Source organism: Bidens hawaiensis, unplaced genomic scaffold (assembly GCF_021521415.1).
Source record: "Bidens hawaiensis isolate Kalapana, Puna unplaced genomic scaffold, B.hawaiensis_p1.1 tig00000978_1, whole genome shotgun sequence".
In the NCBI taxonomy this organism is placed as follows: domain Eukaryota; kingdom Viridiplantae; phylum Streptophyta; class Magnoliopsida; order Asterales; family Asteraceae; genus Bidens; species Bidens hawaiensis.
The window spans coordinates 4,514,891-4,532,880 of NW_027491058.1; the positions used below are offsets into that span (position 1 = coordinate 4,514,891).

General features: G+C 36.1%; 2 protein-coding genes across 2 annotated transcripts; both read left to right on the forward strand.

The window, feature by feature from the left end:
• Positions 1-915: 915 nt before the first annotated feature.
• Positions 916-15,006, forward strand: LOC143550457 (ABC transporter B family member 6-like). The gene is made up of 11 exons (XM_077041099.1): positions 916-1,468; positions 6,813-6,867; positions 6,941-7,116; positions 7,919-8,119; positions 8,195-8,454; positions 9,316-9,626; positions 9,732-9,952; positions 10,703-11,043; positions 11,919-12,706; positions 12,790-13,031; positions 13,568-15,006. Exons 1-11 carry the CDS (start codon positions 1,094-1,096, stop codon positions 14,795-14,797), a joined length of 4,200 nt encoding a protein of 1,399 aa, XP_076897214.1. The 5' UTR covers positions 916-1,093; the 3' UTR covers positions 14,798-15,006.
• Positions 15,007-15,278: 272 nt separating this feature from the next.
• LOC143549998 (aquaporin TIP1-3-like) lies at positions 15,279-16,955 on the forward strand. The gene is made up of 3 exons (XM_077040752.1): positions 15,279-15,614; positions 15,700-15,947; positions 16,396-16,955. Exons 1-3 carry the CDS (start codon positions 15,482-15,484, stop codon positions 16,762-16,764), a joined length of 750 nt encoding a protein of 249 aa, XP_076896867.1. The 5' UTR covers positions 15,279-15,481; the 3' UTR covers positions 16,765-16,955.
• The last annotated feature ends 1,035 nt before the right edge of the window (positions 16,956-17,990 follow it).

The window sequence follows — 17,990 nt, forward strand, 5'->3', positions numbered from 1 at the left end:
TTGAATTTGAGAGAGAATTTGGAGTATGAGCAGGTGTAAAATGAAGGAGATGGTCATGCATATATAGGGTAAGTTGAACAAGTCTTTTATAAAGTGTTATGCATGGAAATGAGTTGGTTATGAGCACAAGAAAGCATAAAAAAAGCCAAAAACGAGCTGCTGGTGCAGACTCCCCTTCGCGCGACGATAACTGACCAGTGTATGGATGTTAGCGCGACGCTAAGTGTGCCTGGTGAAAATCCTGAACTTTCAAAGTTGGCAGTTTTGGCCCCTGGAGTTGTTTTAAAGCGTTTTTAAGGCATTTTAGGGACCGAAAAGGGCGTTTTCGAGACCCGATAAGTATAAAACAAATATGTAACATAAAATCTATCATTTTGATTATATCGAAGGTTTTGGTTTACAAAACGGGTCGGTTTACATGATAAACGAATACAAAAGGACCCGAAATTGACGAATGTCACGCTCCTCCCACTCTCTTACAAAACCCTCAAAATGTAAGCTATCACAACGTTATATACATAACGTTTCACACCAAACACCACCCATAATGTCTGGGGGCGTTGTTAACACCACCATAATGTTCCCACTACGGAAGGTCTAAGTTAGGGCTTGTTGCTTCTCGCTAGAATGTTCGCTTTTGGTTTTAATATATTTTGGGCTCTCAAACAAAAAAAGAAAAACTGTACAAGAAAATCCATGACAAATACTGCCACTACTCCCAAACTAAAGGACTTATTCCGCAGCAATACCATTCTCCAATAAACGGCAACCGGCCAAATTGCCTAGAATCCACGACGCTTACAACGACGTCGTTTAGCACCATATTCCGCAGACACCTTCAAACGAATCAAACAAACTTCAGTTTCCGAGTCAACCTTCTCTCTTCCTTCACACACACACACACACACACACACACACACACACACTCAAATCTCACCAATTACAACAACAACAATAATAATAATAATAATCACCAGATCAATGAATTCAACCTCCCAATTTCACAGTTCTTAGCGTTATAAACAGTCAATTTCCGTTACTAACAACTTACCGTTACCTTAGGGTTTTGCGAACAAACTGTAAATAGCTAAACATGATGGTATCTAGAGGCGGCTTATTCGGTTGGTCACCGCCGCGGCAGCAGCCGTTGACGCCGGTGTCCGAGGTCTCTGAGCCGCCCGAGTCGCCGTCGCCGTACATGGACGCCACGGCGGACGCGGTGGCGCCGGATGTGGAGGATGACGTGGAGGAGATGGAGGAGATCGAGCCGCCGCCTGAAGCCGTGCCGTTTTCGAGGCTGTTTGCTTGTGCGGACAGGCTCGATTGGGTGCTTATGGTTGTTGGATCGGTTGCGGCTGCGGCGCATGGGACGGCGCTTGTGGTTTACTTGCATTATTTTGCGAAGATTATTCAGTTGCTTAGTCATCAAAATGAGGATCCGGATGTGCTGTTTGATAGGTTCAAAGAGGTAGCTTAAGTTTAATTTAATTAATTATTTATATGTTATTATTAGAATTTTAGGTTTTTGATTCTGAATCATAAGTAGTGTGAGCTGCTGCTTCTTTTGAGTAACTCCGAAAGCTTTAATAGATTTAGTTTCTCACCTCTGAAAATTACAAAGTTACTCTGCATTTAATTTGGTAATCAAAATGATTCTGATCAATTGATGAAGATTTGTTTCTCAATTTCTGAGTAACATAATAGGTTTTTAGCTTAATTTTATGTAGGATTAAACTTGAAAATCATATAGTTTACGAACTCGTGCAGATACACACATATAAACATGTCTAATTTAATAGTTATACACTTATAGAGAGGATTAGATTTTACTTTTTGGCAATGACTATCTATTTGAAAATATTAGTAAGCTTGAGTCTTTTCATTTGTTGAGAAGCTAGCATGGTGTCTAGTGTTAGATTTCACCTTTCTAGTATCCACTAGAAATTTGTTTCTTGGAGCTTTACGTTTTTGGATGTTAGTGAGCATATGGATATTTATGGAATATGGAAAGATCTTAACTAATATTATGAATCTATGATGCTTAAACGCGATATAAGGAGTCAATATAAGACATGCAACTTTAGGTTTCTTGTATGCTTTAGCCTGTAGTAATGATTATTATCTTTATGCGGTAATGATTTGCAGTGACTGAAGTTGACAAATAAAGTTTCAACAGTATGTTAAATCATTTGACAAATTCATAGTATTTGGTATTGGTGGAGATTTGAGCAACTACTGTAGCTTTTTTTTTTCGCCAACTAACTATTGTAGCTATCTTGTTCTTTTGTGCTTTTCCATGTGGAAAATGTGCCATGGTGGACACAAGTTCTTTCATCCTATAATTTGTCATTTAGTTGAATTATGGTTCACCTAAGTACTTGCGCACAATGTGCTGTTTGATAGGTTCAAAGAGGTAGTTTGAGTTTAACTTAATTTAATTAATTTTTATGTTATTAGAAGTTAAGGTTTTTGATTGTGAATCATAAGTAATGTGAACTTTTGCTGCTTTTAATTGAAAATAGAAATGATACTCTTACATTTAATTCGGTAGTAAAAATGATTCTGATCAATTAATGAAGATTTGTTTCTCAACTTCTGAGTGACATAATAGGTTTTTTATGTTAATTTTATCTAGGGATAAAGTTGAAAATGATATAGTTGAAGTAGACAGCTAACTCCATTTTTAAGACTGAACTAACAAGTTTTCTATATGAGAAGGTTTAGGGATCTGTATACTGAAAATTATAGAGTTTAAGTACGTGCAGTCGTACGCACGCAGATCAATATAAAATTATCTAATTTAATAGTTATACACTTATAGAGAGGATTAGGTTTTACTTTTCTTGAAATGCTAACATGGTGTCTAGTTTTAGGTTTCACCTTTCTAGCATCCACTAGAAATTTGTTTCATGGAACGTTATGTGTCTGATGTTTGAATATATGGATATTTATGGAGTTTAGCTAAGATCTTGATTGGCATTATGATGCGTAGCGTGTTATAAGGAGCTGATATAAGACACGTGACTTTGGATTTCTTGTATGCTTTGAGCTTGTAGTAATGACTAATGATTAATTATCATAACATGGTAATGATTTGCATTGACTGAAGTTGACAAATAAAGTTTAAACACTATGTTAAATCATGTGACAAGGTCAAAGTATTTGGTATTGGTGAAGGAGATTTAAGCAACTATCGTAGCTTTTTTACTTTGGCCAACTAAGCAATTATTGTAGCCATCTTGTTCCTTTGTGCTTTTCAATGTGAAAAATGTGCCATGGTTCTTTCATTCTATAATTTGTCATTTAGTTGAATCATGGTACACCTAAGTACTTACACATGTTGTGATGGGGGATATGGACCATGCACTCGTCGTTTGGGGTGTCATCCTATATAATATATAGACGTTCATGTGTTTGCTTGCATACGTATATACATCATTACATAGTTACATACTCATGCTTAATACACATACACACATACGCAAATGTGTATTCTTCAGATTACCAATAATTTGTGGTATACACACATTTATGATTGGTTGAAAGTTATTTGCGTTTGAACTAGTAGATATACCATTCTTAGCAATTGTTTTAGTACATCACGTGCAACACAATTTAGAAGGTGTGTCTAATGTAGATATTTATATATCGCTTATAGTTGTAGTGTTAATAAGTTGAAGCCATATGGATAGGGAGTCATAGTTACAATTTTGTCCATGTATGACACGACTGTTAATTATTTGTACGACTACAATGGAAAATGAAAATAAATCCATCCTCAATTTATTAGCAACTTGGCAACACATGGTTGCCTAAAATTGCTGAATCAATTGAGAAAGTTAGATAGAGGGATACAAAGCTTTACTTGAATAAGCCAGAAGTATGACCTTAGCGATGAAAATATCTTGCTTCTTGTCATAGTTATTAAATGCGATAGGCGCACTTAAGGCACATAGGCATCTTCTAGGCGCAAAAAAAGCGTGGGCTTGTGATACGAACCTGTCCTTTAAGTTGAGGCTAATTTGTAGGAAGTAGAATAGTGGGTCAGTTATTTTAGTAACTGTAGAAAATAAGTATTAATAGTTTCACTTTTCTTTGTAATCGAGGGATGTTATTATTATAAAATTTGGGTTTTTTAACCTTGTATTTGGAGAATTGCCATCTCGAATTGGCTAATCGGAGATCAAGCCTATCTCGAATGTGACTGTTTATCTTAGTTTCAGTCATTTAGATTTTCGGTTTCTATCAGTGGTTCCATTGCCGGGAATTACGGGGCTACAGACTCGGAGCAGTTCAAGAGAAGATGATAAATCAATCTTTAGAAGAGGACGTTATGAGGAAGACTCTGGTAGTTACCATGGGGGTAACCCACCGGATCTGATTGCCACACAATTGGTTTCTTGGGATGCAAAATTGGAATCGTTGGAGCCCATGAAGAATGAAATTAAGGGTAGCGACACTACCTATGTCCAAATGCCTACCCAATTAACCACCAAAACCACTCCGATTCCACTGTTACCAAATTACTCGGTTGATCTGGCTACTCAATTAGCAATCATTGTAACCCAATTGGAAGCACTAAAAAGGATATTGCAGAGATCAAGGTTATGTGGAATGACAAGGAATCTCATGAAGAACATCACAACCCACAACCGGATCTGGCTAAAGAGGAAGTCCCAGATGATTGCCCTAATAGAAATGATGATGAAGATCGACTTGAGAATGTCTTGGGTAGTCATTTGAAGATTGCCAATGGTGTTCAATTGCAGATTGGAGAGGGTGCTAAATTGCAGGTTGTAGAGGGTATTGTAGATTTGGGAAGCACCCAGAATCCCATACAAATCCAGGCCTACTTAAAGCAACGTAAATTGACTTTTGCTGTTACAGATCCAGGTCACGTCAACCAATGGGTCCAGAAAACTCTCCTGCCTATTATTAAAGATGGGGAAAGTGATCTTCAGTTCTATTCAGCTCTAGACAATCAAGGGTTGCAAGAACACCGTCAATCCACAATAGAATGGCTTATTGCTTGGCACTACAATTCCCTTCTTTCAGACTTGAGGACAAGTCGATTTTCCGGGCCAGTAGTATTGATACGAACCTGCCCTTTTAGTTGAGGCTAATTTGTAGGAAGTAGAATAGTGGGTCAGTTATTTTAGTAAAAATAAGTATTAATAGTTTCACTTTTCTTTGTAATCGGGGGATATTATTATAAAATTTGGGTTTCTTAACCTTGTATTGGGAGAATTGCCATCTCGAATTGGCTAATCGGAGATCAAGCCTATCTCGAATGTGGCTATTTATCTTAGTTCCAGTCATTTAGATTTTCGGTTTCTATCAGCTTGAGAAAAAAAGGCTCACTTAAATAAAAAAATCGCAAACAAAATTTGTAATGGAAAACAGCAGTTTATCTAAATACAAAAGCATTTCAAAAGCATAATCTTCAAGCATAGTTACCAAAATCATATGAAAATACAAAATAACCAAATTGTTCATACTTAAAAGCAAAAATTCATAAAGTAATAAATGTAACTTTAGCAAGCAGGTTAAAACAAAGCATCTTCTTCATGCATCTTAACAGAATTAACAACATAATCGAAGACAAAAATTAAAAACTAAATAAATATTACTAACCTCTTTTCTTCTAGTAGCCTCTGTAATCGTTTTATTGCTACGTGATAGCAATAAACAAAGGTCGTTCATTATAAAAGAGATAATAGAGTTAATTTTGTTAATCCCATTAATTTAGGTAAATTGTTTTAAGAGAGAGATCAAATAAAACAAAAAATTTAAATAAAAAAAATCAAAACATATTCAGTTACCCTATTTTCTCCTATATTTGCGACTTCAGTCAAAGTAGGCGCCAAATGAACGCCCCGCCCTAAATTTGAGCCTAGGCGCCAAAGCGCTGCGCTTTTCATTACTATGCTTCTTGTTACCTGTCATGACAATTATTACTCAAGCATCTTGTGATATGACAATTATTATAACTAGAAGTGGCAATATCGACCCAATCATATATCAGCTCCATGTGAGTATTTTTGGTAGTTGTTTGGGCAGAAGTTATATCTTCAGGGGTCCAATTGGGTGCAATTATCTCTTTAATTATGACCAGTTAGCCACTTGGACCTGTGAAAAATGGATGGATTTGACCTATTACCCGATCCACTCTTTGTCCATCTTTTGCTTATTACAACTGGAGCAAATACTAGTCTGATTAATAAAATCTGACCTAAGCAATCTCAAGAAATCAAGTAAATAGGGTTAGAGATATCGGTAGACGGGTGAACTAGGTGATGCATCTGGATCTCGTAATGAGATTCATAATCATTTGCATCATGAGTTTAATTATTTGTAAGATCAAAAGGAGATCATACACTTTTGGAAACTATTCGCTAACTCTTGTTTTGGCAGATAAGAAAAAAACAGAACGTTTCCTGTTTCAATATCTAAACAAATATAGGGGGCGTAGAAAGAATAGAAATCGTAGGCAGAGATGATTTAGAGTAGAATTCATGTTATCATTATCAAGTAGCTAATGCGTAAACTCACATGTGTTCCCACTCCTGTATATCATAAAAAATGAAATATAATTTTCATAAAATATCCAATAATATTCTGCTCTGATATATCTTATCAAAAGAATTGATACATGTGTGATCTGATGGACAACATACTTCAAATAACACTTTTGGTTAACTATGAATACAGTTACACATCTAATGTATCGCTTGTTTACAAATTCATGATAAACTTCAAACAGCTTCTATACTTCTATTAGAAAAATTGATGAATTATAATGACTTCCGCAGCTTGCTTTGACCCTTGTTTATATTGCTGGTGGCGTTTTTGCTGCTGGTTGGATAGGTAAGTATTCTTGCTTATCTTTTATTATACCATGTTTATTTCAGTTATTATATCTAATCATTCTTGCTTTCAGAGGTTTCATGTTGGATTCTTACCGGAGAAAGGCAAACTGCTGTTATTAGGTCTAGTTATGTCCAAGTACTTCTAAATCAAGATATGAGTTTCTTTGATACCTACGGTAACAATGGAGACATTGTGAGTCAAGTATTGAGTGATGTATTGCTCATTCAATCCGCTCTTAGTGAAAAAGTAAGTTTAGTTTCCACTAGCATGTATATAAATTTTAACCCGTTTACGTAAATGGGTTATTTTGGTCTCGTTTACCCAAACAAGTCAAACAGATCAAATCAAATAATTTAGCTTAAAGTGCAACGGTCAAATGGGTATGGATCAAGTAGGTTGAAAGCCGCCAAAATATAGCCTTTTAGATCTTTTTAGGCTTGTAAACAAACTGAACGGGCACGAACAAAGCCTGATTGTGGTCGTTCGTTTAACTTTAACCTATCAAACACGAACTAATAAACATACATGGTTTTCTTGTTTGTGTTTGTTCGTTGAAATATGAACTTGTCTGTGTTCATTTATGTTCGTTTATTATAGCATAAATGAACATAACAGTACATAGGTGAATGAACATAACTGAGTTAAAACCAATCGAAAGTAAATGTGAACAACAATGCATTAGGCCTAAGAAGCTATTAAACCTAGACTATGTTGTAATGGGCCTTACAGTTTAAACCTAAACTTGAAAAAACGTAAACCAAATGAACTAACATAAACAAGTTAAAACAAATGAATTTAAACAGACATTGATGAACACAAAAAATATAACGGCTTCATTTTTTCAAAGATTACAATTGTTATTAGTCATACTAAACATATTAATTACTCATGTGAAAATAAATAGAACTGGCAAAAAACGTATTTGCACGTCAAACCAATCCGACCCAACCAGTTAGCCACCATTACCGCAAAGTTTCATCTGACCGGTTTTTGCTTATTGAAATATATATGTAAAGTTGTGTTATATTTTTCATTATTATTGGTGCAGGTTGGTAATTATATTCATAACATGGCTACATTCTTCAGTGGGCTTGCAATTGGATTTATCAACTGTTGGCAGATTGCTCTCATAACTTTAGCCACTGGCCCGTTTATTGTTGCTGCAGGAGGAATATCAAATATATTTCTCCACCGACTTGCTGAGAATATTCAAGATGCTTATGCCGAAGCTGCTAGTATTGCTGAACAAGTCGTTACATGCCCCTCTCATAATTTTAATATATTTACCGCTTGCTTATATTAATATTTTTTTTTACCTTTACAGGCTATTTCATACATTAGGATGTTGTATGCATTCACAAATGAAACATTAGCAAAATATTCATATGCAGCCTCTCTACAAGCTACATTGAGATATGGTATACTGATAAGTCTTGTACAAGGACTCGGCCTTGGGTTCACATATGGGCTTGCAATTTGCTCTTGTGCTTTGCAGCTTTATGTTGGAAGAGTTTTGGTTACACATGGACACGTTAAAGGTGGAGAAATTGTAACGGCTCTTTTTGCTGTTATTTTAAGTGGCCTGTAAGCATCTTCTATTTACTTGTTCTTTTTTAATCTATTTACTTTAAGATGGGCTGGTCTGGCTATATATTATATTATATACCTAATGGGTTGTGGAAGTGGGTAGTAGTGTTTTTTTTAAATGGCTAAATAGGCAACGGGTCAGCTGAGTTGAATGGGTTTTGAACTTTGTCCTAAGTGTACTTATAATGCATAGTGATATAACCTTGTGAATCATTTTCATTCAAAAATTTGGGATTTTTTTAAATGATATGATTTTTGCAATTATATCTGACATGCTAAGTTGAAACTAATGGCACTTTTTACTAGGTAAATGAGCCGAACTGTCACAACGGAGGATGTTCGCGTTCGTTCGTTGAGAAAATGAAGTTGTCTGTGTTCGTTAACAATATAAATGAGTGAACATAAGTCAACACAGATGAATGAACATAACTGAGTTAAAACCAACCAAAACTGAATACGAACAACAATGCGTTGGGCCTAAAAAATCAATTAAAACTATACTAAATGGTAATGGGCCTTAAATTAATTTAATATATTAGCAATGGCAAGTAAATGAATAAACTTAAACTGTAAACTAACGAACATAAATAGAAGTAAATGAACGAACATAATAGAATAAAGTGAACAAATGTAAACGAACTTTCATGAACATAAATGATTGAATGAGACGTGTTCATGTTTGTTTTTGTGTTTAACTATATGAACACAAGTTTTTGTTCATACTTTTTCGTTTATTAAATAAATGAACTTGCTGCTGAACGTTCAGTTCGTTTACAGGTCTAACTGTTCATTTTCGTCAGCTGTACATGATGCTTCTTTGCTGATATTTATTTATCAAATTCTATTTGTGTTATATAGTGGGTTGAATCAAGCAGCCACCAACTTCTACTCATTTGAGCAAGGAAGGATTGCTGCATATAGACTTTTTGAGATGATTAGCCGTTCATCCGCAACCGTCAATCACGATGGAAATATTCTTGATTCCGTACAAGGAAATATCGAGTTCAGAAATGTGTACTTCAGTTACTTGTCTCGTCCTGAAATCCCAATCTTAAGCGGGTTTTACCTCACTGTTCCCGCAAAGAAAACCGTTGCACTTGTTGGAAGAAACGGATCTGGCAAAAGTAGCATTATACCACTTATGGAACGGTTTTATGATCCTACATTAGGTAGGCATTCAACATTTTAAAATTTCAATCACATTCTATCTTATATTACTAAGCATTACTATTATATAACTATGATGTATTTTTATTAATATTATATTTTTTCAGGGGAAGTTCTTTTGGATGGAGAGAACATTAAGAGCCTGAAACTGGAATGGTTAAGGAGCCAAATAGGTTTAGTTACTCAAGAACCTGCTTTGTTAAGCTTGAGTATCAGAGACAATATTGCATATGGAAGAGATGCCACTTTACTTCAAATTGAAGATGCTGCTAAAATTGCTCATGCACATACGTTTATTAGCTCACTTGAGAAAGGATATGATACACAGGTACAAATAGGCCTGTAAATGAACCAAACGTTAAGGGAACCGTTCAGCGGAAGGTTCGTTTATTTAATAAACGAACAAACATGAACACATTTTTTTTGTTTATTTCGTTAAATGAGAGAACATGAATGTTCGTTTATATCTACTTTCTTTAAGCCCATTATAGTTGAGTCTACTTAATGAAATTAAGATATTTAGTATTACAATTCAGTGAAGTTTTATTAATTTTTTAGGTCATTAGATTGATATTCAGTTCACTTCTAATAGGTGTTTGCTTAATTATGTTCGCTTATCTATGCTCGGTTCTGTTTGTTCGTGAACCGTTTTTTTTAACAAATGAACAAGAGCAAGAAACCCCGTTAGTTTAATTGTTTTTGTTTGATCACTTGTTCAGTTAAAGTTAAATAAACGAACATGTTCATTTTCTTAGCAAATGTACACGAACAAGAAAACTCTGTTCGTTTAATTGTTAGATTTTTTGTTCAGTTATAGTTAGGTTAAATAAACGAATATGAATATGCCCCATTTTTTTGTTGGGTTTGTTTACAAGCCCAGGTACAAATCATAGGAATATGTTCTTACTACATGTGGCAATTTTGACCTATTTACTTATAAATCGATTGGATCGTGTTATTTTATGAGTCAAAAGGAGTAATATTTTATGCCTAAAACCTTTTATAAATCTATTAATTCCAGAACTAAGATTACTATTGGAATAATGCAATATAATTAATAAAAACTGTGTAATTTCAGGTTGGGAGGGCGGGTTTATCTTTAACAGAAGAACAGAAAATAAGACTTTCTGTTGCTAGGGCTGTGCTATCCAACCCGTCTATCCTTCTTCTTGATGAGGTCACCGGCGGACTTGACTTTGAAGCTGAAAAATCAGTTCAAGAGGCTTTAGATCTTTTAATGTTAGGTCGTTCAACCATCATAATTGCTAGGCGACTGTCATTAATTAGAAATGCTGATTTCATAGCTGTCATGGAAGAAGGTCAACTCATGGAGATCGGGACCCATGATGAGTTAATAGCTTCTGATGGGTTGTATGCAGAGCTTCTTAGATGCGAAGAAGCAGCTAAACTCCCAAGAAGGTAAAATGAGTTTCACAATTTAAATATTGGTTCTAAAAAACTTATCACCAATATTAATTTGAATTTAATTTGAATTCTGTATATGAAAAACCTTATTATGATATGTCTGTTTACTTTTGAACTGTTGGATATGTTGATCATGGTATTTTAGACTTTAAATTGAGAGCACTTTTTACTTTTTTGGTAGGTTTTCATTTGTTTATGTTCGTGAACCGTTTGTTTATAATATTAACAAACGAACACAAACTTGTTCATTTTTTAACAAGCAAGCATAAACCTGAAATTCCTTTCGTTTAAGTGTTCGTGTTCGTCCGTTTGATTAACTTAAACGAACGTACACCAACACGTTCATTGTCATAACAAACGGACATGAACAAGTGATTCTGTTCGTTCGTTTGTTTGGTTAAAGTTAGACGAACACAAACACGAACACTTCTATTTTCTCAATGAACGAACGTGAACAAGAAATTCTGTTTGTTTAAGTGTTTGTGTTCGTTCGTTTGTTTGTTTGATTAAAGTTAGCCGAAAGAACACGAAAACACCCGGTTCATGTTCGTTTGGTTCGTTTAAGGCCTAATTCCTAAAGATGGTGACTAGAGCAGGCTGGGTCACGGGTGAAACCGTTTTTGTCAGTTAACTCATGAATAATTATTTGCATACTTATGGTTAAAAAAACATTATTATAATAATAGTAATCTAAATCTGAATAAAATGATATTTGGAGGATTTATACATCAAAAGTAGGCTTAGGGAATTTTCAACTATTTAACTGTTCATCTTTTATCTAAATATCATAATTTGACTCGTTTGAGATAAAATACAACCCAAATCGACAAACCGACCTGTGATTTGATATCTGTTTCATATCATTTTAGGATGCCTGCGAGAACATACGAGACTGGAACTTTCCAAATTGAAAAAGATTCTTCTGCAAGTCACAGTTATCAAGAATCATCATCTCCAAAATTTGCCAAATCACCATCACTTCAAAGAGCCACCAACCTACACGCATCAGCTCGGTCCCCTGACTCCGCTTACAACTCACATGAGTCTCCAAGAAACCCGAGCCCACCACCCGAAAGAACAACTGAAAACGGGTCCCACTTAGACGCCCCCAATAATCAACCGTACATAAAAAGACAAGACAGTTTTGAGATGCGACTTCCCGAGTTACCGAAAATCGATGTGGTTTCGATTCAAAGACAAACATCTCACGAGTCGGACCCGGAATCTCCCATTTCACCACTTTTAACATCTGACCCGAATAATGAGCGGTCTCACTCACAAATGTTTAGCCGGCCTAATTCTCACTTCGGTGACGAACCAGTGAAAGTCAAACCGGTGAAAGAGAAACGGAAAGAGCCACCGATGTGGCGGCTTGTAGAGCTTAGCTTTGCTGAATGGCTTTATGCGGTTCTAGGAAGTACGGGTGCTGCAATCTTTGGTTCGTTTAACCCACTTCTCGCATATGTGATTGCGTTAATCGTGACAGAATATTATAAAAAGGAGAGTAATCATCATATGAGAAATGAAGTGGAGAAATGGTGCTTAATAATCGCCTGCATGGGTATCGTTACCGTTATCGCAAATTTCTTGCAGCACTTTTACTTTGGTATTATGGGTGAGAAAATGACTGAGCGAGTTAGAAGAATGATGTTCTCCGGTTAGTAATTTCATCTTGTTTGACTGTTTTACCAATTGACCTGTTTCTTTTTAGTTAGTTTTTGGTTTTTGTTTTTGTTACAGCAATGCTTCGAAATGAAGTTGGTTGGTTTGATGAAGAAGAAAACAGTGCTGATACATTATCCATGCGGTTAGCAAATGATGCAACATTTGTGAGAGCTGCTTTTAGTAACCGACTTTCTATATTTATACAAGATAGTACAGCTGTACTTGTGGCATTGCTTATAGGTATGCTTCTTCAGTGGCGGTTAGCACTCGTGGCTTTGGCTACACTTCCGGTTCTTACCATTTCCGCCATTGCTCAGGTAATACTTTGACTGGGTTGACCTGAACACTGTCTATTCCTTCATAAATATTCTCTTTATAAACATTTAGTGTGTGAACAGTAAATATTATTTCAATAATGATCTAACTTTGGCATGTTAACGAATAGAATGTTCAATGAACAGTTTGTGAATCGTTCGATTCGAAAATTCGTTTATGCTTGTTTATTTAATAAGCGAACGGACATGAACAATTTTTTTTGTTTATTTAGTTAAACAAATGGACATGAACGCATAACTTGTTTGTTCATTTATGTTTGTTTAAATTTATTTGTTTACGTCCGTTTGTATATTCATCCTTCTTAAATTTTAGCTTAGTTTTGAATTATGTGTGTGCGTTTGTGTTTGTTTACGTTTGTGAATGGTTTGTTTATACTATACAAACAAACATAAGCAAACACAAACATATTCATTTTCTTAACGAACAAACACGAACTAGAAAACCCTGTTCGTTTAATTGTTTGTGTTTGACCGTTTGTTTGGTTAAAGTTAAATAAATATATGTTTCCATTTTGCAGAAGCTATGGCTAGCTGGATTTTCAAAGGGAATACAAGAAATGCACAGAAAAGCATCATTAGTCCTTGAAGATTCAGTTAGAAATATATACACCGTTGTATCGTTCTGTGCTGGTAACAAAGTAATGGAGCTTTACAGATTACAGTTACACAGAATATTTACAAAAAGCTTCTTGCATGGGATGGCGATCGGGTTTGCGTTCGGGTTTTCACAGTTTCTTTTATTCGCCTGCAATGCTCTTCTATTATGGTACACAGCCCTCGCGGTTAAAAACCGACATGTTGAACTCCAAACTGCCATTAAAGAATACATGGTTTTCTCTTTCGCTACTTTTGCCCTCGTGGAGCCTTTCGGTTTAGCTCCATACATTCTCAAAAGACGGAAATCTTTAATCTCGGTTTTTGAAATAATTGATCGTGTCCCGAAAATTGATCCGGATGATATAACGGCGTTAAAGCCGCCAAACGTTTACGGAAGTATCGAGCTGAAACATGTTGACTTTTCTTACCCGACTCGTCCCGAGATTCTCGTACTAAGCAATTTCAGCCTTAAAGTCAACGGCGGTCAAACCGTTGCGGTAGTCGGCGTTTCGGGATCTGGAAAAAGCACGATAATATCACTGATTGAGCGGTTTTACGACCCGGTTGCCGGGCAGGTGAATTTAGACGGTAAGGATTTAAAACTTTTCAATTTGAGGTGGTTAAGGAATCACCTTGGTGTCGTTCAACAAGAACCGATAATATTTTCGACCACCATACGTGAAAATATAATATACGCGAGGCATAATGCGAGTGAAGCTGAAGTTAAAGAGGCTGCAAGAATAGCAAATGCTCATCACTTTATTAGTAACTTACCTCATGGGTATGAAACTCATGTGGGAATGAGGGGTGTTGACTTAACCCCGGGCCAAAAGCAACGGATAGCTATAGCTCGGGTGGTGTTAAAGAACGCACCAATCTTGCTATTGGATGAGGCGAGTTCATCGATTGAGTCAGAGTCTAGTCGGGTGGTTCAGGAGGCGCTTGATACGTTAATAATGGGGAACAAGACGACTATTCTTATAGCTCATAGGGCCGCCATGATGAGACATGTTGACAATATTGTTGTTCTTAATGGAGGTCGGATTGTTGAGGAAGGGTCCCATGATTCGTTAATGTCGAAAACCGGTTTGTATGTTCGGTTAATGCAACCCCATTTTGGAAAGGGTTTACGTCAACATAGGCTTTTATAGGCGGTGGCCGCAGTGGTTGTGGTGAGGTGAGAAATAGGTTTGTAGATTGCATATTCTTTTGGAGGCAAAGGATTGAATCTAAGCCTTCATAATATAATTGTTTTGTTGGTTGTAGAATCATAGCTGGTAATGTGGTTTTCTTTTTACTTTTTTTGGTTTTTTGTTTTTTGTTTATGTTTGTTTTTCTCTTTACTATGTTGACAAGTTTGTAGATTTGTACATGCTTTTTACTTTTGTATATTCTGATTAATTAAATTAAAAGATTTTCTAGTTATTTTGAGAAAAAAATTACAAATAAGTTTAAATAAAGTAAATAGGTTAGATCGGTTCTCATAAACTTTAAAATCATAAATCATTATTTGTTTATATTTAATACTTTGTTTTGTGCAGTATGTTTTGTTGAAAGTTACATATTAAACAAAAACGAAAAAGAAAAATATAAAGTAACTACATTATATTTATATCTAAATCCAAATCACCACTACCTCAACTAGTACCCACCATACACGTGTCTTCACTTGACCCCATTGGGCTGCTTCTTAACCGGGCTTCCTAATGTAACGGCCACATGTAATAATGTAATACCGGTTCCTGGGCCGTTATATCTGTCATGTATAAACACAACACTCTTTCAACAAATATATACCCCAAAACAAACTGATTAATTTCTGTGATATCCAAAACATGCCTCTTTACAGAATCACCATCGGAACTCCGGGGGAGGCCAGCCACCCGGACACACTCAAAGCCGGCCTATCCGAGTTCATTTCCACCTTCATTTTCGTATTCGCCGGCCAAGGGTCCGGGATGGCTTACAGTATGTTATATTGTTATGTCACTAAATCTTTCAGTGTAAAATATTTATAAACAATTTCAACAGTTTTGCTATATTTTTGGATCAGGTAAGCTGACCTATGATGCACCCGGTACTCCTTCAGGATTAATAGCGGCATCACTATCGCATGCGTTCGCCTTGTTTGTGGCGGTGTCGATCGGAGCAAATATTTCTGGTGGTCATGTAAATCCAGCTGTCACATTTGCATCGTTCATAGGTGGCAATATCTCGTTCCTTAGTGCTATCGTGTATTGGATTGGACAATTAGTCGGGGCCGTTGTTGCATGTATGCTCCTAGAATACGCCACTAGCATGGTAATATCTTAACCAAGGGCGCTAAACGTGTAGAGTTAGACACAAATATCATGCTCAAAATAAGAACCGAACATGATACGTGTGTTTGCGGGTTGACCGAAGAACGACCGGCTTTACCCAGTTTTTATTATTTTGTATTTCTTTTGCATCTTAATACTTAAAAAGAAACTTATAACAAAATCATAAAGTGTTTAAAATTAATTTGTTTTAAATTTTTAAATATAAAACTTGTCAATTTAAATTGCATAATTACCTAACCATGACATAAGATGCAACTTATAAAAATAAATAAAGGGGTTAAATGGGTCAACCCAAAGAACCAAACCTAACTAAACCATAGATTTTGTATTAGATATTGTCGTGTTTGTGTTGTGTAAGAAATTCACACCCCGTGATGGTAAGAAAACAATATCTTAAAGCTGTTGATTTATAACTTGTATAATTGCAGGAAACCGCAGCATTCGGGTTATCAACAGACGTTACCATCGGAAACGCACTCGTATTTGAGATTGTGATGACATTTGGTTTAGTGTACACGGTGTACGCCACCGCAGTGGACCCAAAGAAGGGCAATATCGGGATAATTGCACCCTTGGCGATTGGTTTGATCGTGGGTGCCAACATTTTAGTTGGTGGCGCGTTTGATGGTGCATCAATGAACCCAGCGGTCTGCTTCGGTCCAGCCGTGGTTAGTGGCATATGGACACACCATTGGGTGTACTGGGTTGGTCCATTTATTGGTGCTGCCATTGCAGCCCTCATATATGACAATATATTCATCGGTGAACACGATCAGCTTCCGGTAACGGATTATTAATCAATCGTTTGGTTTATGGTTATGCAATTTTTGGAAGTTAGGTTTAAGGATTTTCAATTGATTTTAGAGGATTAAATAAGGTGTTATTTGGTTTTTGTTCTTTAGCTATTTGTAGTATTATCTTGTTGATTGATGTTTTCGGTTTATGTATGTGGAGGTCATGAGTAATTTATTCTATTATAGTCACCTCATTTTTTCTTTTTTGAAATTTTATGATACCGACTAACAAGAAACTAGCCGAGAACCAACAAAGTTACAGACATGAGTGGGTTTTGTGACCAAACCACCCCGTTAATGTTAATCTTACGATTTCTATTTACAAATGATCACAATATGTGTGCCCTGCTTGCGGTGCGCGCATATAATGTATATATGTGTGAACCCTCGGGTGGGCAAAAGTAAAATTGCACTAATTTTGACGTTATTTTACTAATTTTGTGAAAATAACGTTAAAAGTGATGGAAGGTTAATCAGGCATCATGTGGTGGCGTTGATAGCCGAAAGACAAGGGTACATGCACCAATCAGCCGGCGTCCCGATGATTGAGTGCTATGTGCCTTATGTAATATGTCCAAGGCTTGATGCAAAACTACTATCGAGCCGGGGGTTTCACCGGAAGCAGCCTCTCTATCCCCATGGGGTAGAGGTAAGGCTGTCTACATCTTACCCTCCTCAGACCCTACCATAGCTTTGCTATTGGTGGGATATACTGAGTACGATGATGATGATGATGATGAAATGATCACAATATGTGAAATTAAAATTAGAAAAAAATAATCTAGTTTCCCCGACATATATCATTTAACAGTGCAGTTTTGATATCACCACAACACCGACTGCGTCGACATAACAATAGCTTCAACTACCGATTTCTTTGTTGTTTTAAGTAGATCGACTCTGGCCTCCCATAATATCTCTCGTGTTTTTAGAAGGCGGAAGAACCAAATTCACTCCTCTCTAGCAACCACATTCCAAGTCCTCACATGAAAAAAACAAGTGTTCCATCATCTCAAACTGACTAGAGAAAAACAAACATAACACCGAAGGAGCATCAATACTTCTATTCGCTAGATTTAAACGAGTTGGAAGACGATCTAATAGGACCCGCCAAGCAAAGAGGTAACCTCCCTAGCAATTAATAGATTCCTAATAGTAGCCCTATCTCTGTTTAGAAAAGTCATCTGATGACCGGTTAATATAGTCTTAAGCGGAAAGTCTACATACAT